At 42.8% G+C, this 23,626-nt stretch overlaps 1 protein-coding gene across 1 annotated transcript in view; it reads right to left on the bottom strand.

Moving 5' to 3' along the window:
• The window catches only part of shcbp1 (SHC SH2-domain binding protein 1), a 60,362-nt gene extending 38,606 nt beyond the window's left edge, over nucleotides 1-21,756 (bottom strand). Inside the window, exons 1-6 of the mRNA XM_084330332.1 lie at nucleotides 21,472-21,756; nucleotides 20,438-20,662; nucleotides 19,409-19,524; nucleotides 17,828-18,036; nucleotides 10,363-10,458; nucleotides 4,212-4,442 (exon numbers count right to left, since the gene is read on the bottom strand). Coding sequence (XP_084186458.1) covers nucleotides 4,212-4,442; nucleotides 10,363-10,458; nucleotides 17,828-18,036; nucleotides 19,409-19,524; nucleotides 20,438-20,662; nucleotides 21,472-21,631 — 1,037 coding nt within the window. The 5' untranslated portion in view covers nucleotides 21,632-21,756. The remainder of the gene's footprint in view (nucleotides 1-4,211; nucleotides 4,443-10,362; nucleotides 10,459-17,827; nucleotides 18,037-19,408; nucleotides 19,525-20,437; nucleotides 20,663-21,471) is intronic.
• Between the last annotated feature and the right edge of the window lie 1,870 nt (nucleotides 21,757-23,626).

Genomic DNA, 23,626 nt, shown 5'->3' with positions numbered 1-23,626 from the left:
GATTGGACGGGATTCGGCTGTCCTAACTGGGATGGGTAGTTCACACACACACACACACACACAAATCGAAGTAAAAAAAAAATAAAATTTTTTTTTTTTTTTTTTTTACTTCGATTTTTTTTTTAATGTTCGAAGCTTGTGCCATCGAATCGAACGTTCGAAGCTTCGAAGCATTTAAGACAGCCCTAATTAAAACCAAATGTTTTGCACATAAATAGGCACTTCAGATAATCCTTCAGAACGTTGATCAGCTCAGCTGACTGACAATAAATCTAAATTACACTATTTACCATCGTAGCCTATAATAACAGCATTGCATTGGCCTATCAACCAGTTTTAATAAACAAACAGAAACAGTAGCATGTGCATCTTTTAGATCAATTAGGCTATGAAAATTAGGCTGCCTCTAAATATAAAAATGTAATAAGAATGGTTTGCTCCACTTAAAAAAATATATATACATTTTTTTTATATATTTTTTTTTCAACTCGGACATGCAAATCGAATGTGGAGACTGGCACGACTATTAGAAAATTCTAACTCATCCCTACTCTGAAACACTGGGAGTAGTTCCTGACCAGCTTATTTCCCCTCAGCCAGAACGTGGGCGAGGGAAGTCGATAGGGCCTCTGGTTTGTATTCAGTCCCGTTATGCATCCATCTGCCCTGTATATAGGCTGCCTTTCTGACTTAAGGACACCGGGAGTCAAGGCCTCCCGCTCGTTGAAACGGAGGTCACGGCGAAAGCCCTGGCAAAGTTTATCAATCTTCATATGGTTGCTGCCCTCCTCTCACCTTTCTCAAGAGGCCCCTGGAGAGGCAAACAAACATCGAGACAGCGCTTAGGAATCCAACCCAACTCAATAATTCCTGCAGACTTCTCTTGGTAGAGCCAGCAACCGCTACCCTATCCCCACTGACATCCAGTCCACACATCAAAAACAAAGACTGTAAACAAAGTGCAGTACCATGTTGTCATCTTTTGCCTAGAGGTCGCCGTTTGTCGACATTACATCTACCTTAACTCATTCACGGCCAACCACGTATATATACGTTTTTGGATAGTTTTTCCTTTTTTCCAATTTTAATATTCTATTCAATGTCACGGACCTGTATGTTGCAGTTAAAAGGCATACTGGGACCCTGAGGGTGCAGTACCGGCCAGATCCTGCTAGGTGGCGGTATCGAGAGTGCAGTAAACCCTGTTCCAGGCCGTGTGTTACATTTAAACCTCTCCGGGCGGAGCATTTTGTCCAGGACACTCGATGCATGTGTTGTGCCGGATTATGTCGTGGACCAGATGGACATCAATACTGGAAATCGTGATCAAACAATTGGAATATTCTTTTTGGAATAGCCCTGATCAAAAGGTAAGGACTATCTGACATCAATTCCACTTTGATCCTGCAATGTTTTCATAACGATCCAGCTGATCAGCGTCTGTGGTGTTCAACACGAATGCCGTTACTGGCCATCAAAGCATGACCTATTCCTCTCAGAACACAGACTTATTCTAGAGCCATATGAAATCCATTTGATTATTTTCCAAATTCCATTAAATTTCTTCCCAAATTCAGTTTTTTCCATTTTCATATTTCAGAATTCTGTATTTTGCCTTTTTACGCCCATTTTACTATCAGAAATAGTGTCTAATAAGTGGGAATGTTGGCTCAGGATCGGGATGCTTGGAGAACCCTTGTTGATGGCCTATGCCCCAAAGGGGGTAAAAGGCGTAAGTAAGTGGGAATGAATAAATGTCCACAATTTAATAAGATATAACAGTCCATTTAATGTTTTTAAGTGCTGCAACTCAGAAATTGTTAAATGCAGTAGTGTGTGTGTGGGGCGGCGTTGTTCAAAAGTTTGAACGTGTGCACCAGATTGACGCAATCCTCTTGGGCAAAACATCACAATATCCACGATACGTTTAAAAAGTGTATCGTTAATGAACTGTACCCGATATTTATATAATATCGTCATATCGCCCAGCCATAGCCAATCGGATCACTATCCGCTCCATCCTCGCCACGTGACGTCACCATGCGAGTCAAATCAGAATTACCAGATTTTTTCAAACCAGGAAATGAATGACCTGAATGACGCCAATCCGCCAATATGGTATTTAGAGACACAAACACATTGATACTAACTCCTATTACTATAATACAATGCTAGACACTGAAAAAAGACATTTATAATGCATGTCACCTTTAATATTTATTTACCTAATTTATGTGCAATCGTTTAATTTCAGCTCAGTGTAGAGAAATGCACCGATACTAACAACCGCCTTACTGCGCACGTTTATGACAACACTGTTGACACCACGTATCCGTGACACGCACACCCCGCAACAACCGTAGTCGTTTTGGGGGGCCTACCAGCCCCCCTGAAAAAAATCCTAGGGGAAAAACTGGTGCCTATTGGCTCAGAAAGGTTGTCACCTGGTTGTCACCACCAGCCACACCCAAAAGAGGAAGTTATGAGACGTTTGATTGATTGAAAACTTTATTAACCGATTGCAGAATGGGTACAATACAGTACGGGTCCGTCTACCCGTCTATCCCGTCTATCAGATATATTTATTATTATTGGATACAGGAGTTTGGGTACCAAGAGCTCCTCAAATACCGTTATCATATCATCATGATAAACTTCAAGTTGTCAGACACCAAATTATTTTTATCAGAGTAATGAATGCTGTATTAATAACCATCTCTGCAGGGCGCTCCAGTAGCACACCATGTACCGCGCTGCGTCGCGGATCGGCTGACCCGAGTTCGATTCCCGGACCCGCCGTCATTTGCCAAATGTCTTCCCCTGCTCTCTCTCCCGTTTCACCCTCACTGTATCTGTCGGTCATGTTTGACCAGGAAAAAGCGATAAACGCTTAAAAAAAAAAAAAAAAAAAAAAAATGTTTTTTTAAAATAACCATCTCTGCAATAGAGTCGATATCAAAATAACAATATATCAACCCCCCTGAACAAATGGTGATTGCTTCTTCAAGTCGATTCTACAGACGGACTGTTTCTATCATCGGAATTAAATAATTATAATGATAATAAATACGACAATTACGTTTTGCATTTATAGTCATGACTCAATGAGCAATCTGAGCATTACCGCTCTATGTACAGTACTCCTCTAAGCAATCTGGCTCTCAGTTAACCCAATCGCTAGATAGATGAACGAATTCCATATAAATCTATAGTTCATTAACGATGCAGCAGCTGAGCTGATACTGTATCCTACACACACACACACACGTCGTCTGTTTTGCCTCATGATGCAAAACAGAATTATTCAGCAGTGTGCGTGTTGTGTGTGCGTGCGCCAGGTGGTGCCAGGAGCGCGCAACAAGATGGTATACATTATGGTATATGAATAGTAGGGATGCTCGATATTGGCTTTTTTACCGATACCGATATAGTCCAACTCTTAATTTCCGATACCGATATTTTCCGATATCACATTTTAATGCCGATATCGGCCGATAATATCGGTAGGCCAATAATATCGGACATCCCTAATGAATAGTATATTCCACTATAGCAGTATATGGTGTGCTGTACATTTGAATCTAATCTAATTTTGCACGCGGCCATCGCATTATAATGAGCTGGACAGGTGTGTATGTGTGTGTGGTAACGTGAACGCGATATCTGCCATGCGAGACTAGGCGAGCAGGCTGTTGTCAAATCTGAAGTGTCCGCCTTTTTAACTCCTCCCCCGGCTGCACTTGTCTACTCTCGTCTACTTTCGAGGCGAGCCTAAATCAATCTCGAACACGCCCAATATCTCCCTCAGTCATAAAGCTAGGCCACGCCTCCTCCTGCCTTCATCATAAAGCTAGGCAACACCTCCTCCCCCTGCCCTGTGGTAAACACTGCTACCCCCCCTCACTCTGTCATAAAGCTAGGCCACCCCCCCTCCATTGGTCATAAAGCTAGGCCACACCTCCTGCCTTTATCATAAAGCTAGACCACGCCTCCTGCCCTGTGGTAAACACGTATTCCCCCCTCTCCATCAGTCATAAAGCTAGGCCACGCCCCCTCCCTCAGTCATAAAGCTAGGCCACGCCTCCATCATAAAGCTAGGCCACGTCTCCTGCCTTCATCATGAAGCTAGGCCACGCCCCCTCAGTCATAAAGCTAGGTCACGCCTCCTCCTGCCTTCATCATAAAGCTAGGCCACGCCTCCCCCTCCTCACCTGAGCAGCGGGTTCTCCATAATGCACAGCTTGCGTCTCAGAACCTCCATCCTCTCACAGAGGTGCAGCCCCTCCACCATGGACACGTTGTCCAGCTCCGACTCAGAGTCGCTGCTGAAGCCGTTACGCAGCGAGGAGAACTGCTGGAAGCACTGAGCGCAGCGGGAGAGCAGGGACTCGTACTCCGACACCAGGCCCGCGGGCACGCGGTCCTCCAGGATGTCATAGTGCCTGCAGGGAGACAGAGAGAGAGAGAGAGGACAGGTCATACTCTTGACACCAGGCCCGCGGGCACGCGGTCCTCCAGGATGTCATAGTGCCTGCAGGGAGACAGAGAGAGAGAGAGAGAGAGAGGACCGGTCATACTCTTGACACCAGGCCCCCCGGGACGCGGTCCTGCAGGGGCAGAGAGAGAGAGAGAGGACAGGTCATACTCTGACAGCAGGCCAGCGGGACCCGGTCCTGCAGGATGTCATAGTGCCTGCTAAGGCTGAGCCCGAATGTTCGTTCGTTAACATTCGAATTCTAAATTCGAATTTTTTATTTTGAATCAAAAATAAATAAATAATTTTATATTTATTTTACGTGTCTATTCATTCTGTTTAAACCAATGGAGTTTTTCTTCACAGTTGCAGATAAAGATTAGGCTACACTAATATTATAGTATTAAAAAAAAACTGCTAAGTTATATTCATTAAAGAAAGTTGATTTGATCAAAAAGAAAGATTCATTTAATCAGATGAATCACTTTATTCAAATTGAGGATTTAGTTTGAGGATATTTATAAAAAAAATATATATATATAGAAAAAATATTTTTAATTTGTAATATTTTTTTTTAATTAAAAATGAAGGTTTGAACGTTCGTTCGGGGGGGAGCGAGAGAGAGAGAGAGAGAGGGGGGGGGGGGAGAGAGAGAGAGGGGAGAGAGAGAGAGAGAGTCAAGTCACCTATATTTTTTATAGCACATTTACAAATGACTAAAGCCAAACCAAAGTGCTTCACCGGTACATGATAAAAACACATACAATGCAGTAATAAGTAAACATACACTAAAATTACAAAAAAAAGGTATTGTACAATTAAGAAAACAAGAGCAAGGTGCAATATAAAAGAGACAAGAAGACGTTGTGTGCAAGTGGCAGGCTAACTCTGGTCAAAGGCCAGGGAAAAGAGGTGTGTTTTGAGCAGCGATTTAAAAGCCTCTAGGCAGATCTTATGTGGGGGGAGGCGACAGGCGAGAGTGAGAGCGAGAGAGCGAGAGAGATAGCGAGGGGGGAGTGGGAGAGAGAGAGGGGGAGAGAGAGAGTGATAGCGAGGGGGGGGAGTGGGAGAGAGGGGGAAAGCGAGAGAGTGAGAAAGAGTGAGGGGGGAGTGAGTGAGGGGGGGGGGGGTGAGTGAGGGGGGGGGGGGGAGAGAGTGGGAGAGCGAAAGGAGGAGTGGGAGAGATATGGGGAGGTGAGAGAGTGGGAGAGAGATGGGGGAGTGGGAGAGAGATGGGGGAGTGGGAGAGAGCGAGAGGGGGAGTGGGAGAGAGATTGGGGGCATGAGATGGGGAGGGAAAGGTCATGATAGAGTAGAGGGTATAGAGTCAACAGATTGAGTCAGAGGAGTGAGAAGCAGAATTGTTCAGCTTTTTGGACAAATAATGCAAAACCTGAGAATATGCAGGCAGCAGGTACATTGCTGCCTTCAGAACGACCCTCTAACCCTCTAACCATCACCCTCTCCTGGGTACAGCTCTCTAACCATCACCCTCTCCTGGGTACAGCCCTCTAACCATCACCCTCTCCTGGGTACAGCTCTAACCATCACCCTCTCCTGGGTACAGCTCTAACCATCACCCTCTCCTGGGTACAGCCCTCTAACCATCACCCTCTCCTGGGTACAGCTCTAACCATCACCCTCTCCTGGGTACAGCCCTCTAACCATCACCCTCTCCTGGGTACAGCTCTAACCATCACCCTCTCCTGGGTACAGCCCTCTAACCATCACCCTCTCCTGGGTACAGCTCTAACCATCACCCTCTCCTGGGTACAACTCTCTAACCATCACCCTCTCCTGGGTACAGCTCTAACCATCACCCTCTCCTGGGTACAGCTCTCTAACCATCACCCTCTCCTGGGTACAGCTCTAACCATCACCCTCTCCTGGGTAAAGCTCTCTAACCATCACCCTCTCCTGGGTACAGCTCTAACCATCACCCTCTCCTGGGTACAGCTCTAACCATCACCCTCTCCTGGGTACAGCTCTAACCATCACCCTATCCTGGGTACAGCTGCACAGTAGCTGATTCATGCTCTCACAATGCCCTGGTACATAGCGCCATCTAGTGGTGACAACACAACTGGTCCCCCATTAACAACCGTTAAGGCATGTTTATGAGTCAGATCAAACTACTGTACTAACACCAACAGTAATTCAGAACTATTTTATTGCACTATTTTACTCTGTCTATTCTGCTCTTTTTATTATTGTCCATTTTAAAACCGCCATAGAATCAAACCATAAACAAGGTGGCCTGTTGGGATGTTGGATCCTAATGTGAAAAACTGTGATTTTATATGTCTGCACTTTATGTGCTCATTTTATGCCTTTTCTTTTGCTGCTGGGAAGCACTTTGAGCTGCAATTATTGTATGAAAAGGAGCTATACAAATAAAGTTCATTATTATAGAATAGAATAACTTTATCCCGAGGGAATTTCAGCAAATATTATTGTTATCATTACTGGATGCAGGGCTCGAGTGTGACTGAACTGCAACAGGTCCAAACCCGGTCTGAAAGATCCGTCGCTGTCAGAACACCAACTTGGGTCACAGGGGGGGAAATATTTAGACCAATACTAGGACATTTTCTGATACCAATGCTGATTCAACTCTAAAAAGATTTAGGTTTTTATATCCTCCTGAGACCCAGCAATACATTTTTGTACACTGTAGTGCCCATTAGTTTTAGCTTAATTCCTTTAATACTATACATGTCACTCTATTGAGTCCAGGGTTTCCCATTAATTACCTAGACTGTGGCTATTTTTTTTAAATATAAAGTTTGCCAATAGGGATGTATCAGTAGTATTGGCAGTGGTAATAGTAATCCACTATATTTTTTTTATTTTCTAAAATAATCACTTTTGCTTAATTTCTTTGATGGCTCAAATGTATGCGCAGCTCTAGTCCAGTGCTTCCCAAACCTCTCCTCGAACCACCCCAGCCGTTGCATGTATTTGTTAAATTCCACCACCAGCACACCTTGATTCAACTAATAAAGGGCTAGTTAAGTTGAATCAGGTGTGCTGGTGGTGGAATTTAACAAATACATTGAACGGCTGGGGTGGTTCGAGGAGAGGATTGGGAAGCACTAGTCTAGTCGATTTTGTGTTTTGAACACAAAGTTCATCATAGATCTAGCCTCTTTATTTTGCTCTCAAAGTGCACCAGATTGATGCATTTAACTTTAAAATGTACACAAAAACCCCTAGAGGGTCGGAGGTTCACCCCCCATAGTCTCTGAAAATCCTGTGGGAAACTCGATGTCAAATGGGCAATAGTTTTATATCCATAGCTATGATATTTAATATAGTTTTAGCCCTGCAAACACCGGCATGTATCCCCATTGATTAAAGCGCTGGCACACACGGCCCACAGCGACCTCTGGCACTGAATGTGTTAATAGAAGTAGGGCTGTCTTAAATACTTCGAAGCTTCGTTCGATGGCACAAGCTTCGAACATAAAAAAATAATTTGAAGTTTAAAAAATGTATAAACATTTAAATATTTTTAATACTTTTTTTGTCTCAAATCTTGCGCCTCCATTCCAATGAAACGAAAGTAAGCGGCGCATTCCCGCCTCCATTCCAATGAAACGAAAGTAAGCGGCGCCTCGACTCCACCTCTCTACAACAAGCACGTGGAGATTATCTGTGTTGAAAACAACAAGGACATGTGCAGCAGACATTTCGACGAAGAAGCGAAGCAATGCCGTTTGTTATTTAAGACTATGTCGGACAGATTTGTGTTCATTGTGCTGCTTTTTTAAAGTGTCCCGACCCATATAAAAATATGTCTTAACTGGGTTCGAGCCCAGCTCTCGGCGTTGCTACCAGTTTGGCTGGCCGTTCATACTAATACAATTGGCAGTATTAGGGGATGGGAAAGCTGGCGGGTGGGAATCTGGCATTGTGGACAGCGACGCCTACAGGTCAGGTCTCGGCGCTTGCTAAGCGACTTGGTGGAGATAGCGTGCCCTCCCACGCGTTACACTTCACCAATGAGAGTCCTCGCTGCCAAGTGAAAAAAGCACCACTGGCTTGACGGCGCACGTCTCGGAGGAAGCATGCGTTCGACATCAGGACACCCTTGTACCGACTCGTGGGAGAACATGCGTACAGTGACCAGGTAGGGGAGGGGGGGAATTGGCACAACGCCTAATTGGGACGGGGAGAAAATCAGAGAAAAAAATTGGAGAAATAGAAGGTTAAAAAAAATATATATATACCGGTATATATATATATATATATATATGTCTTAATAAAACATGCTTAATTAAGTCGAATTCTGCCTTTGTCTCTATCAACTACATATAAAATATTTATATAATTGTTTGCTTGATAGACGAAGGTTGCAACATAATTATGAAATGTCATGTCATTGGCTGTGAGAGCAGCCCCACTGCACCCATGCAGGGCAGCCGAGTGAAACCTTGTTGGCTGCATCACAGTCACGAAAGGGGCTACTTAATTAATTAATCCAATCCACTTTATTTATAGAGCACATTTAAAAACAACAACGTTTACCAAAGTGCTGTACAAGTCCCCCAACATAAGATTTTTTTCCCCCCGAAGCTTCGAATTAAAATCGATTGCCAAAAAAAGCTTCGAAGGTCAGCCCTAAATAGAAGCATATTTTGTGTAAATAGTTGCTTTAAATGTATGCATGCAATTGCAAACACAATCAGACTAAGTTCAACTAAAAAACCAATAGAAGGATAATAGGATTTAATTAGTATTGTACATACTATTATGGTAATATCTTTTGGTAAATTTTGATGCTTTAAAAATGTAATTTGATACCGAAAATCTGCAAGGAAATGATAGCTGTATTTTTTACATTTTGTCTTTATACCTATAATCACAACAACAGAGCATCTGCAGTTGATTTAATGATTCTAAATGTTTAAATCGACTTTCTGTCTCCATTGTTTTCTTTGTTTGTATTTATTGTGTTTTCTTTGTATGTATTATGTTTGTTCTTTGTTTGTATATATTATGTTTTTTTATTTCTCAACGTCATTCTAAATGAGCTTGTTCTCAATGATCCTTCTTGGAGATGAAATAAAGACTGAAACCTGTACTCACTCTGAGACTAGATGAAATAAAGACTGAATGACTCTGTACTCTGAGACTAGATGAAATAAAGACTGAATTAGTCTGTACTCAGTCTGAGACTAGATGAAATAAAGACTGAATTAATCTGTACTCAGTCTGAGACTAGATGAAATAAAGACTGAATTAGTCTGTACTCAGTCTGAGACTAGATGAAATAAAGACTGAATTAGTCTGTACTCAGTCTGAGACTAGATGAAATAAAGACTGAATTAGTCTGTACTCAGTCTGAGACTAGATGAAATAAAGACTGAATTAGTCTGTACTCAGTCTGAGACTAGATGAAATAAAGACTGAATTAGTCTGTACTCAGTCTGAGACTAGATGAAATAAAGACTGAATTAGTCTGTACTCAGTCTGAGACTAGATGAAATAAAGACTGAATGAGTCTGTACTCTGAGACTAGATGAAATAAAGACTGAATGAGTCTGTACTCAGTCTGAGATTAGATGAAATAAAGACTGAATGAGTCTGTACTCTGAGACTAGATGAAATAAAGACTGAATGAGTCTGTACTCTGAGACTAGATGAAATAAAGACTGAATGAGTCTGTACTCAGTCTGAGATTAGATGAAATAAAGACTGAATGAGTCTGTACTCAGTCTGAGATTAGATGAAATAAAGACTGAATTAGTCTGTACTCAGTCTGAGATTAGATGAAATAAAGACTGAATTAGTCTGTACTCAGTCTGAGATTAGATGAAATAAAGACTGAATGAGTCTGTACTCTGAGACTAGATGAAATAAAGACTGAATGAGTCTGTACTCACAGTCTGAGACGAGGCTCCACACAGCGGACAAAGTAGTCGAAGTCGTCGTCTTCCTCCTCCTCGTCCCACTTCCTCCAGATGTGTTGGTAGAAGAACCTAGAAGAAGAATAATAATGCATTTTATTTGGAGGCGCCTTTCAGAACAACCCAAGATCATCCTACAGGCCATAACAACAAGACAGTCGAAGTTAAAAACAGGGATCTTGGCAACTGAAGTTAAAAACAACTGGAAGTATAAAACAGTGCAGGGTTCCCACAGACATTGAACATTTTAATACTTAAGGACTTTTCCAAGCACTATTTTTTATTTTAGAACGGGCATTTAACAGGATACAATTCACTTTTAAATGCCGTTTTTCATAGAAAATATATTTATGGCTGAAAACCAATTTCCGACAATTAGTTACACTTGAAAAAATATAAATGCAATTTCTTGATTCAGAAGTTTTATCATGGATGAACAAAACGTTCAATGCGAACGGTTGATTTGAAGTGCAAGGACTTTTTAAGCACCTTGTTAAAAAATGGGCTGTTTAAGGAATTCCAGGACTTTTGGTAAAAGAAATCAAGCACTTTAAGCACTTCAAGGACCTTGTGCGAAACCCCGACAGTGACACACAGGGTACAGTTACAGTGAGTATGTCAGTTTGAACAGGTGGGTTTTGAGTCTGGATTTGAATGTTGTTATGAGTCAGACTGTCGGGACATGTTGGGGAACAGGGAGTTCCAGAGTCTGGGAGCCGAGCAGCTGAAAGCTCGAGCGGACAAAGGGCGGTACCCCACTTAAGGGATATTTCCCAAGATATATATATATATATGGTTCTCTCTCTGCTTAAAGGTCCAGACTATAGTTTGACATCTGCTGCATGCATTTACTTCATTGGTGGCAATGGCCATTTTGGATAAACATACCGATACATTACATACCATTAGAAAAACATGTGTAAAACACTCATTTCCTGTGGTATTGTTATCAATTTTGGACCTGTACTAGATAAGACATCAGGCTATGAAGCCATTTCCAGCACATACCTCTCAGCTGGAACCTGTAAGAGGCATCGGTTTGAATTCAGACGTAATAAAATAAATCTGTGTGTTCAAACCTCTGTAACTATTACACTAGCACTCAAGAGTGATTCTTCCTGTTGTGGAAGAACATTCAGAATGTTTCCTTTCAAAAGAGGCCAGACTCATGCATGTGCTATAAATGGTTCAAGAATAGCTTTCAATTTACTTTGGGTATGCAATAGACAGGCATTGTATGCAGAATTTGCAGGACTGTTAAGAGGTTAAAACATTTATGTCAGGGCTTGTACAGATTAAGGTGGCGTCGACTTTGCAATAGTTATGTGGCCAATTCTGTGGCGTTTCTGCAGATATCCACCAGTACTAGGGATGGGTACCTTTCACATTTGAACCGATACGGTACCGGTACCTGTGAATCGATACCGGTACCCAACAGTACCTTTTTTCAGTACTTTAGTGTAAAAAAAATTTATTTACCTACCTCAGTCGTGAAAAAAAATCAAAACTTCAAATAACTACAATTTCGACCGTTTTCGGCTTGCCATTGCTCCGACTATTTGGTTGTTGAATCAAGTCAAATCCTAGGTAAGCATATATTGTGCGTGTGAATGTTGACATGAAAAGAAAAAAGGTAAAAAAAAAAGTAGATTTTTATTTATTTTTTGGTATCTCACTTAACACTTTAATCGCTGGAAACGCCGAAACTCGTCATTCCCCGCCATGCTCATTCTGCCGAAGACGCCGTAACACGTCTTTGATATCAATATTTCAAAAATCTGTGATCGAAATCATATTTCTCCCCCGGGGACCCGAGATATACTGCTGAGCCCACTCAACTCTCTAACGGTTCAAGAGCGCCATCTGGTGGCCGATCGGCAGATCGCCCAACAGGAAGTCATGTGGATGAAGTGGTGCTCACCCATATTTCGTCCGGGCACTCGCTATCATTAGCAGGACTCCATCTTGACACAGTGAACACCGATCGGTGCAAATAACTCGACAAACATGATTTGGACGTATATACTATTATACAACCTGGAAATGGATCGGTATTTATACATCCCATAATAGGAATATCTCTGCTACACGCTCATCGCCCAACGGCGCGAGGAAGATACGGTAAGATCCAGCGTTATTTTCCAACGTGTTCTTTACTAACTGCTCTGATGATCATATCACCCACACTAGATGAATGATATAACGTTGCCCACGGAATTATAAACGACCCCCCGCCCATCCGGTCATCATCAGATCATACGTAGTAACTTCTAGAAGCATCTCCAGTTGAAATTTTTTATCTGGCACTGATCGCTATCAAACTATTTGATCATCAATATAATGCATTTGGGGCTATAAATCAAGTTCTGGAGAAAGCTGCAGAAAACGATAAAAACATACTTATACTTTAGACCGTATTTTAGTATGAATATGTGAATGAAAAAGTATAACGTTGCTACACCCTGAACAATAGATATAGGACATTGAATGGGCCATAATAATGTCAATTTAGCAATACAATTAAAAAAGTTATAGCCCTGCAAAGAAGGGGAACTTCTCCATAGACAAATAGAGATGGCGAGGGATGGTAAATTATGTCTATAATTTAACCATGGCGATCAAAGTGTTAAATCGATACTCGGTAGTACCGACGTGTTTCGGTTCGGTACCTTAAAAGTACCGAATTCGGTACCCATCCCTAACCAGTACGACGAGCAGGCTGGACTGAGGAGGAACTCAACAACATCATGGGCTGGTACAGTAGGAAACGAGGCTACAATGCTTACCCTTTAAAAGGAATAATCTACATTCATTGCAGACACATCCACACTAACCTTTAAACACCCTATTTTATCTATTTATTACAAAAAGATTTGCACTACATCCATTACCTAATTTTGGCATTTTTCTCCTTTCTTTTTAAGTTTGTATTTTGTACTTTAGGTTGTATATTTTATATAGTGTTTGGACTTTATTCTTTTTACTGTATGAAGCACATTCACAAGAGGCTCATACAGAACCAAGCATTTCACTGTAATGTACATGTACCTTATATGTGACAAACAAAACAAAACTTGAACTTGTATAGTGTTCTTTGTTGGCAATAACATAGGGCTGGGTGCTCTGACCAGAAATGCCCATCATGGTATATTGCGACACTGACCTTGGTGAGGGTAATGTGTTTAATTACTTTTCTTAACACGTTACGTTGATATATTATGTTATTGTTATCATTAATATTCAAATGTGTCTAATTTCAGCCTATTCATCCATAGTCGAATGGTATTGTAGGAGCCATATATGAAAGTCTCCGTATTCTCTATGGTGTTGTATTGTTAGTTGTACTGTAGCTTTAGGTGGTGGGCGTGTTCACTGGGGTTTTGGCAGCAATAGTGTTCATATGGGATTTCACTCACCTTTTCACTTGAGTTGACATTTACGGAGAGAGGGGGGGGGAACTCAGGGAGCGTATATTTTCTATTGACCGCAAAGGAGCGCATATTCTGGACGTGGAACTGAATTATTTTATGATGCGCGTCACAGTGTTTATACTCCTCCGTTTAGCCCCTCAAGGCTCTTTTTGACAGCCTACATGTAGCCGCAAACAGGTATTGTTATGGACAATTGACAGCCGAGAGAAAGAGAGAGGAGAAGGTAACGGCTAAAGGAGAGACAATGAGAAGGCCTGCAGAGAGAGAGATACGAGTAGCAAAACCTGTTTCTCTGGTATCCTCAGGCCCTTGGGGTCCCTCCCAAAACTACAGCCTGTCAGTAACATACACACACCAGGGAACACTCAGGGTCCCTCCTAAACTACAGCCTGTCAGTAACACACACACACACCAGGGAACACTCAGACGGAGGACTTCTCTAGAAACTGAATCAATCCAGAGCCTGATCAATCTGAAGCCACTAACGTTAGCTCTAGCCTCCACTATGGAGAAGTAATTGAATCTCTCTCGCTCTCTCTCCCTCAGACCTGTCAAACTGACAGCATCCTGTTCGTGTTTAGAATTACGGCTTTGCATAAAAACAACCCATTCATGATGATCTGAGGTTAGTTAGGAGGACATTACAATGTTTACAACAATTATTGTTAGTACTTTCTCCCATTCACCTGTCCTGCTTTCTCTGCTATCATTCTCTTCCTAAAGTAGACTTTTATCAAGACAGCCATGATAAACTCTGCAAGGTTTCAAATATTTTACCAATTTGTGTTAACAATGTACATGTATTGACATTGTGGTTCTTTTGGCTAGAGTTGTTTCTCCTGTAATGTATTGAATACCCATTTCACTGTCCAGCATTAGCTAGCAAAAGTGCGTTGTCTTTTAAATATCATGTTAGTCAACTCACTCGTTCCTGCTTCTTCCAACTGAGGAACATGGCTCAATTAAGATCCGTCGTATCCAAGGCAGAGCTGGAGATGGTCATCCATGCTTTTATTTCCACTCGTTTGGATTATTCTAACATACCTTTGACCCGTTTAAATAAAGTCTGCTTTTGCAAATTGTCCAAAATGCAGCTGCTAGACTTTTAACCAGAAATAATAAGAGGTCTCATATCACACACATGTTGGCCTCCCCACACTGGCTCCCTTTAAAATGTTAAGGTGCTACTCACTACTTTTAGAGCCCTTCATGGTCTATCACCTGGATACATCTCAGACCTTCTTATACCTCACTCATCAAACCGGGCCCTTAGACCCTCTGACGAACTTCTATTGTCGGTCCCTAGGGCCCGGCTTGCAACCCGGGGTGGTCGTGCCTTTCAGGTAGCTGCTCCCACACTGTAGAACGCCCTCTGTAACTGAGGGGTACAATTCCCTGACTGTATTGTTAGATATGGTATTTAATACCACTACCTCTTGTACTTTAACTTCTGGCCATCCAGTACATGATATAAGTATGATGAACACTTTCCCACCTGATGAAACGAATCCACACAAATGTACAAATCGAAGGTTTAATATAGCAAAAGGTATATACAACGTTCACTTGTTTACACTTATGATTTGAAATATGCACTTGTATGGCAAATGAGTATTCGTAGGTAAATCAACATTGAATGTCCAATCTCTGGTTACGCAGGGAGTAAGTATACAACCTGGATATTTAGGAAACTATAGCGATGGTACTTAAATGATTATAGCTGGATACACTAAGGGGGGGGGGGGGGGGGGTCCCGCTGGTGGTAAGACAGTAGGAGGGGGGGGGGTTAGAGAAGCCGCTGGCGGTATCCCATCTGGCCGACGGTTTCTTGGGAGAATTCAAAGTCTTGAACACGGTGCCCACAGAACCTCGGTCCGCAGACGAATACAGCTGGACCCTCTGGTGGACGGTAGCTGCCGGTCCACAACGGAGAGACGTGAGGCGACCTCACTGGTGTAGAGCGCCGTCTCACCTGGAGTCCTCTCCGGGGGGTAGTTCCAACACTCCGCAGTGTTGGCCTTTATCCATGGAATAATCAAAGCACCCAAAGCATAATCCAAGCCGTGGAAGGCTCGCCGTCGTCCGGGTAGAGTAATCCAATATACAGGTCCAGTCGCCCTGGCCCGGAGCTCCTCGGATGCAAGCACCACTAGGGGTCTGCCCAGCCTGGTTAAGCGTCCAGATAACGTCAGGAACGATGGGGGTACTGATAACTTTAGAACTCTAACCGAACGATGCACCATACATAAATAGACTATTATTAGCTTAATAGAATACGTCCAACTCGACGGTATAGTGCCAAACTATGACTATTCAACTATTAATCCGCACGATATCTCAATGCCTATTCTGAGGCCAAGTAGGCCTTACTACACCACACGTGCGTCGTGGGGAGGCTTCACGTCTGTCACTCTGTTGGAGGGTAAAGAACTGGACTAAAAAGAAAGTTCTACTTTACTTGCGCCATATATATATATGCGCTATGAACAAATAGTACCATTCGTATTTCGCCCGACATATTCCTGCGCGGAACCGGGCTTGCCACGACATGTTAGGCGGCACGATTGAACTTGGACCTAGGGGTATGGCAACCTGGCGCCAGGTTCTCGTCCAATGGTAGAATGAAACTATTATGGGCTGTTTAGTAGACTAAAGGGATATTCAGTGCATATTGTACAAGGAATATACAGGGGATATCAAACGATATACAAATACGATTAAATATATATATATAAATAAATATATATATTCGGTTTAATCTGATCCTTCACAACACCCTCCCTTTCTCTCTGAGATCAGTAGAAACATGACTCTTTAAAAAAAACAGCTAAAAACTGTTCAGACAGACGTTTGGCTAGTTTTATCTTGGTCTTATTTTGTATATCTCTAGTTGGTGTGTTTAATTGGTTCTATGCATTAATGATGTTGTTTGATGCTCTAAATAAATTTTGATTGGAAAAGCACTTTGTGATCCCTGTATTTAGATTTATATAGGTGCTATATAAATAAAATGTACTTGCTTACTTTCAGACCCACAAATCTGGGTTTCGATTTGGGGTTAATATCTCTGTGGTGATAGTGAAGCTGCTTTAACATTAGCTCCAGTCTTAAACCAGGGTACAAAAAACTCCATTGATTGCTTTGTTTAGCGTTGCTTGCGTCTTAAAAAAAATGGTGCCAACTCTCCGTCTGACCATGGCAGCAAACTGGCTAAGATACATCCTCCGTTTCTACGAGTGGAGGAAGCGCACCCGTTCTGCATCTCAAGAATAAACACAAACGTTTTGTGGGGGAATGACTCTGGGAATCGTCTCCTCCTTCTGTCCGTTCTCCACAGAGAGGACATGTCTTTAACCCCTCCCTTCCCCAAAACCTCCATTTGACCCATTTTATGGTGTCCCCCCTCCTGACTATAAAGGGGTCTCTCTCTCTCTCTCTCTCCATTCGTCCTCTTACTTCCGGGTCTCGTAGCTGGTAGCCTGGAGGAGAGCCTTCCAGCCATATATCTAACAATTTTGTATGTATTGATCTCTCTTGAGTTAATAAATCATACTAACCGGATGCATTTGACTTGAGTATTATAGAATATTAATTAGGGATGTTCGATATTGGCTTTTTTACCGATATACCGATATTGTCCAATTCTTAATTTCCGATACCGATATATGCAGGGTTTCCCCCCCAAAAAAACGGAATAATTTCAGGTAATTAACATTACATATCTCTTGTCGTGGAATTAACACAACATTATGCATACTTTTGACAATAAATCAAATAAGAATTTGTTCTTACTTGCCTGAGTAAATAAAGGTTGAATAAATGTAAAAAATATATATATATATTTTTTAACAGATACCGATCATTTCCGATATTACATTTTAATGCCAATATCGGTAGGCCAATAATATCGGACATCCCTAATATTAAATACAGTTTACATCCGTGATAGGAGTGCATGCAATATTAGACAGTCATTCTCCTCCCAGTGCTCTGAGACTAGACGACCGTACCTCAGGTGTTCGATGGCGAGGGCCGTCTGGTCAAAGTCCCCCGACTCGTCGTAGACCACCTGGAGCTCCTGCAGCGCCACCCGGTGCTTGGTGGCCTCCAGGATGGCCCCCAGGGCCTCGTCGTCCAGCTCACAGCCGCGCGCCTCACACTGCAGCGGCAGCAGCAGCTTCACCTGGGCCTTCAGGTCCTTGAAGTCCACGTCCTTCACCTGGTGGGACACAGTGGTGCATTTATACAACAGCTTTTATCCAAAGCGCTTTAACAATTTGTTCCTCACACGACGGCGACCGTGCAAGGTGCCAACCTGCTCATCGGGAGCAGTTAGGGGTTACAGGGTTCCCACAGACATTGCAAAATTTAATTCAAGGACTTTCAAGTACTTTTCCAAGCACTATTTTTCATTTTAAACTGGCATTTAATGCAGTTTTTTTATTGAAAAAGAAATCGGCTCCAATATTTATGGTTATGGAAAATTGGCTGTTTAAGGAATTCCAGGCCTCGACTTTTTTTGGTCAAAAATCAAGCATTTCAAGGACCTTGTGCGAACCCTGCTATAGATATGCGGACATGTGGTTTATTTACTACGGTTCTCCTCCTCCACAGGAACACTGAGACCGACTCACCTCCACTAGGACACTAAAGGACAGTGAACAGGTCTACAATGCACTTCTGTGGAAATGCCTGTGACAATTGTTCTTTTTCTGATGTAATTTTCTATGTAAAAATGCAAAGAAGAGACACACAGGCGTTGGGGAACTTTCCTCTGCAGCCCCACATCCTGCTATACATCGCAAGACATATATATATCTCGCATTGTGTGCCTGCTGCATTGTAGCGATAAAAAACTGCCCGTTGCCAGGGCAACACAGGAAGTCGCTTCCGGTTGGGACATCGCAGGTTTGCATTTTACATAGTCCAGACATTCCATGTCTGAATTCCAGTATTAACATATGAAGCGTAGCTTCTTAGAAATGTCAGATTCTGGGCAACCCCCCCCCCCCCCCCCCCCCCCCGTCTCTTTGCATATAAACCGAGTCCGATCTTCAAATCGGGGCTCCGTTCAGCTACACCTTGTAAACTGAACCGAGACTGTGCACAGAAAACAAATCTCAGCTTCTATTAGACAGTCTCCTCCCCACCGCATGTATACATTCCCTCCCCGCCGTATGTATATTTCTCTCCCACCCACCCACCCACCCCCTCCTAATGTACAGTCCCCTCCCCATCATATGTATATACTCTGTCAGGATCTAGGGGTAACAGTACTGTATATTTGAATACCGTTTATGTCACAAATGTATCAGTACTAAGTACCTATATGTCCCTATGCCATAAATGTCATGTATGTCGTGTATGTCATAAATGTCTATATGAATTGAAAATGGGAGACCCTGATGGAAACAAGACAAACGTCTTTCTCAGGTCTGCATCCCCTTAACAATTGTATGTATTGAGCCGTACTGTATTGTACCCATTCTGCAATCTGTTAAATAAAGTTTTCATTCATCCTTGATTCAAGTAATCATTCTTTCACAGTTCCAACTCTGGGTCCTTGTTAGCTAAAGTTCCCCCACACTCACCTCCACGAGGACCGTGAACACGTTGGTGGACCAGAGGGCCTGCCAGTCACATGGCTCCACCACCTTCTCCAGGTAATCTGCTGTGAAGGCCCGCACCTCCGACGTCTTGCAGTCGCCTAGTGTGCCCGGACGACAAACAATATGCACACGTCGTCATCAACAACCTTTATTTATACTCGAAAAGACAAGCGAGGTCACCCTCATTTTCAATGTTGTCGATACTTTAGTTTAGACATTTCAATGCACATATTTCAACAATAAATATTAAATAACCATCTATATAGTATAAAATGAACATAGGCATAAAATCAGCACACAGATTGACAGAATAAAAAAAACAATGCATAAATTGAAGACATAAGAATAGGTATAAAAGACAATAAAAGTAGTGCAATGTAAACGTGCAGACTTAATAATGGCATAAAATAAGCACAAAAGTACAATGTCGCTCGAAGGCATGTGAAGAACCCCCCCCCCCCCCCCGGAACAGTCAGTCACGTGCAAGTACAAGTCTGAGAATCAGCCGGTCCATGTCTCGACTCAATGTGGCTGGTGGACTCTTCTGTTCACACACGCCATGCATGTGTGTTTGAGAGCAAGGGAGAGGGGGCTGTGGTTAATGTTACACCGACTCTTTCCAAAGCCCAAGTCAACCCAAGTCAAGCCAGATAGAGTAATGTAATGTTTATGCATTATCCCCACTCTCTCACACACAAATATCTACTCAACACAGAAAATACAGTACCAGACGAATCGATGATACGATGAATTGAAAATGGGGGGGACCCTGATGTAAACAAGACGAAAGTCTCTCTCTGGTCTGCATCCCCTCAACAATTGTGTGTATCGAGCCGTACTGTACCCATTCATCTGTTAATAAAATGTTCAATCAATCAAGACTATTATTCTAAAAGTATCAACACTAATAGAAGAGAGTATTGGACCGTTTTTAACAGCTGGGTACCTCGATACTTTACTAGCATCGGTGCATTGTGTAGTAACCCTAGTGTGTGTTCTGTGTCATCATACCAAGCATATAGTCCTGGTAGGCCTTGAACCTCTCGTAGTGCAGAAGGTTGTTGGTTTGAAAGGTGTCTGGGAGGGACGCCTCCCCTCCTCCGGCGTGCTCTGCCCTCTTTAACTGGGTGCCCGCCGGGCAGGCGTGGAAGTAGTCTGTGCCGCTGTCTTCATCCTCCCCGTCATCGTCATCATCATCATCATCATCCTCCTCCTGGTCTCCATTCTGAAACGATTCTGTACAAAAAAAAGGAAAAGATAAACCAATATGTTAGCTAGCGTTAACCCTTTCACCGGCGCAGCACTACCAAAACGGTTAACCCTTTCACTGCGACAATACATGCGGAAGGTTAACCCTTTCACTGCCATACGGACATCCGGTTAACCCTTTCACTGCCACACGGACATCCGGTTAACCCTTTCACTGCCACACAAGGACAGCCGGTGTTCTGCCAAATTCCACTGCACACCAGAATTCTGCTGCCCAGCGCTCCTGCGCTTGCCTTGCGCATGACCCACAATCGTTCACTCAACAATATTCTGCCACCTTGCTGACGAACGTCTTGTCTTGTTGATATATCTTAAACAATATCTTAAACGTGTGTTTTTCATTGCACCTTTTGAACTGTATAAGCATGTAAATATTTGCATGTAATTGGCTTCGCAGCAGAATGTATTTGTAGATGATAAAATGTCGGTACACCTGTTGGGAGTTCGGAGTGAACTATAGGGTGACGTCACCCAGCTGTCAAAAGATATAGGCGATTCGCGCTACGGCAGCAGTTTTCGAGGAAGCAGTACAATTCGGCAGAACAGGTTAACCCTTTCACTGCCACACGACAGAAGGTTAACCCTTTACCCGTCGGTTGAGTGATAGTAAAGGTAGCCGTCTATCTGTTTTATTTTGGTGTGCAAATGGACTAACATTACCGTTTGATTGATGCTAGCTAGGCTAAGATTTTAGCTGGGGGTCACAACAACAAGACTAGCGTTAGCTGACGAGCTACGCACTTGTGTTGTGATAATAATAATAAAACAGAACAAACCTAGGGCTACCGTAAAGGTGACACCGGCAGCATGTTGTTGGAGCTCGTCGTTCTCCTCCAGAGTCTCCTCGTCTCCATCACTGCTGTCCTCTGGGCTCGGCAGCACCATGTCAATAATAACAGTGTTGTCGGTCTCCGTGATGATTTCTTTCTCCATCATGGTGACTTTTATGAAACCCGACCAGCACAGAAAATATATATACTTTTCAAACTAAACTACCGGACAGAGATAAAATAAAACACAGTTTTTAGCGTCACTGTAAACTGGCAAAACAATGCACCCACTTTCTAATCTCCACCCTGCTGCTGCTTTCAAATCTCCCCGCTTCCTGGACCCGCAGCCAATCAGCGAAGACGCACTCTTTCGCTCGACGTCAGTTCCTAGAGTGATCACGCGTCATTTCCGGCTCCGGGCGTCTTTTATAACCGAATGTAATAATAATAATAATAATAATAATAATAATAATAATAATAATAATAATAATAATAATAATAATAATAATAATAATAATAATAATAATAATAATAATAATAATAATAATAATAATAATAATAATAATAATAATAAGGCGCCTTTCAGGACACTCAAGGTCGCCGTTCAACAATTAAAAACAGTTCATTAACAATCACAATCAATTTAAAAAATAAAATCAGACATACGGCGAGGGGCAGAGCAGCTGAAGGCTCTTCACCCCGTGGTGGACAGACGGGCTGGGGGGGGGTTCCAGAGGGGAGGGGCAGAGCGGCTGAAGGCTCTTGACCCCGTGGTGGACAGACGGGCTGGGGGGGGGGGGGGGGGGGGGGGAGTTCCAGAGGGGAGGGGCAGAGTGGCTGAAGGCTCTTGACCCCGTGGTGGACAGACGGGCTGGGGGGGGGGGGGGGGGAGTTCCAGAGGGGAGGGGCAGAGTGGCTGAAGGCTCTTGACCCCGTGGTGGACAGACGGGGGGGGGGGGGGGGGGGGGGGGGGGGTTGATGGAGGAGGCAGACCTGAGGGGCCGAGTTGGGAATGTATATGAATTTAACACTAACCCCACAACTAGATATTTACAAAATAAATAATAATAATACTGCTACTAATAATAATACAAATACATATATATATTTACACATTGTGTATCCTGTTGACGCATTAGCTACTACTAAAATAATAATAAACTCTCATGTGAGTTGATGATTGATTGATTGATTGATTGCTTGATTGATTGATTGATTGATTGATTGATTGATTGATTGATTGCTTGATTGATTGATTGATTGATTGATTGATTGAACATTTTATTAACAGATTGCAGAATGGGTACAATACAGTACAGCTCAATACACACAATTGTTAAGGGGATGCAAACCAGAGAAATACTTTCGTCTTGTTTACATCAGGGTCCCCCATTTTCAATTTATCGTAACATATATGACATACATGACATACAGATAGACAGTAGCCTACTGCTACATCTAGACATTTATGACATACCAGATCTACGAATACAGTACTGTTTGTGATACAAAAAAAAAATTCTAAAAAAGAGAGTATATACATTTGATGGGGAAGAAACTGTACATTGGAGGAGGTTGGGTAGGTGGGGTGGGGGGGGGGGGAACTGTACATTGGAGGTGGTTGGGTGGGGGGGTGGGGTTGGGGTTGGGTTGGGTAAACGGGGTGGGGGACTGTACATTGGGTTTAGACATTTACAGGGGCCAGTTTCGAATTGCAGTCTCCCGTAGGTGCTCTTTGAGAGTGGTTTTGAAAGTGAGTAGTGATTCACATTCCTTTACAGCTGTGGGTAGGGCGTTCCACATTGATGTGGCATAATTGCGAAACGTGTTTAGTCCCTTGTTTGAGCCGAATCTGGGTTTTACATGATTTGTGGAGCTCCCTCTGGTGTTGTGATCGTGGTATTCACTGACCTTTGGGAAGTATTTTGACATGTACATGGGTACATTGGTCGTGTAGTGTGATCTTGTAGACCAGGCCCATTGCAAGTTGCTGTACTCTGTCGTCTACTCTAAGCCATCCTAGGTTGGCAAAGTGGGCAGGGGTGAGGTGGGTTCTAGGATTCAGGTCAAGCAGTAGTCTGACTAGTTTGTTTTGAGATGTTTGTAATTTGGTTTTTAGTGCCTTTGAGGTGCTTTGGTACCATGAGGTGCAAGCATAGTC

Source organism: Notolepis coatsorum (assembly GCF_963971535.1).
Source record: "Notolepis coatsorum genome assembly, chromosome: 15".
NCBI lineage: Eukaryota > Metazoa > Chordata > Actinopteri > Aulopiformes > Paralepididae > Notolepis > Notolepis coatsorum.
The sequence above is the reverse complement of the archived record's forward strand: the minus strand, read 5'-3'. Positions and strand labels throughout refer to the sequence as shown.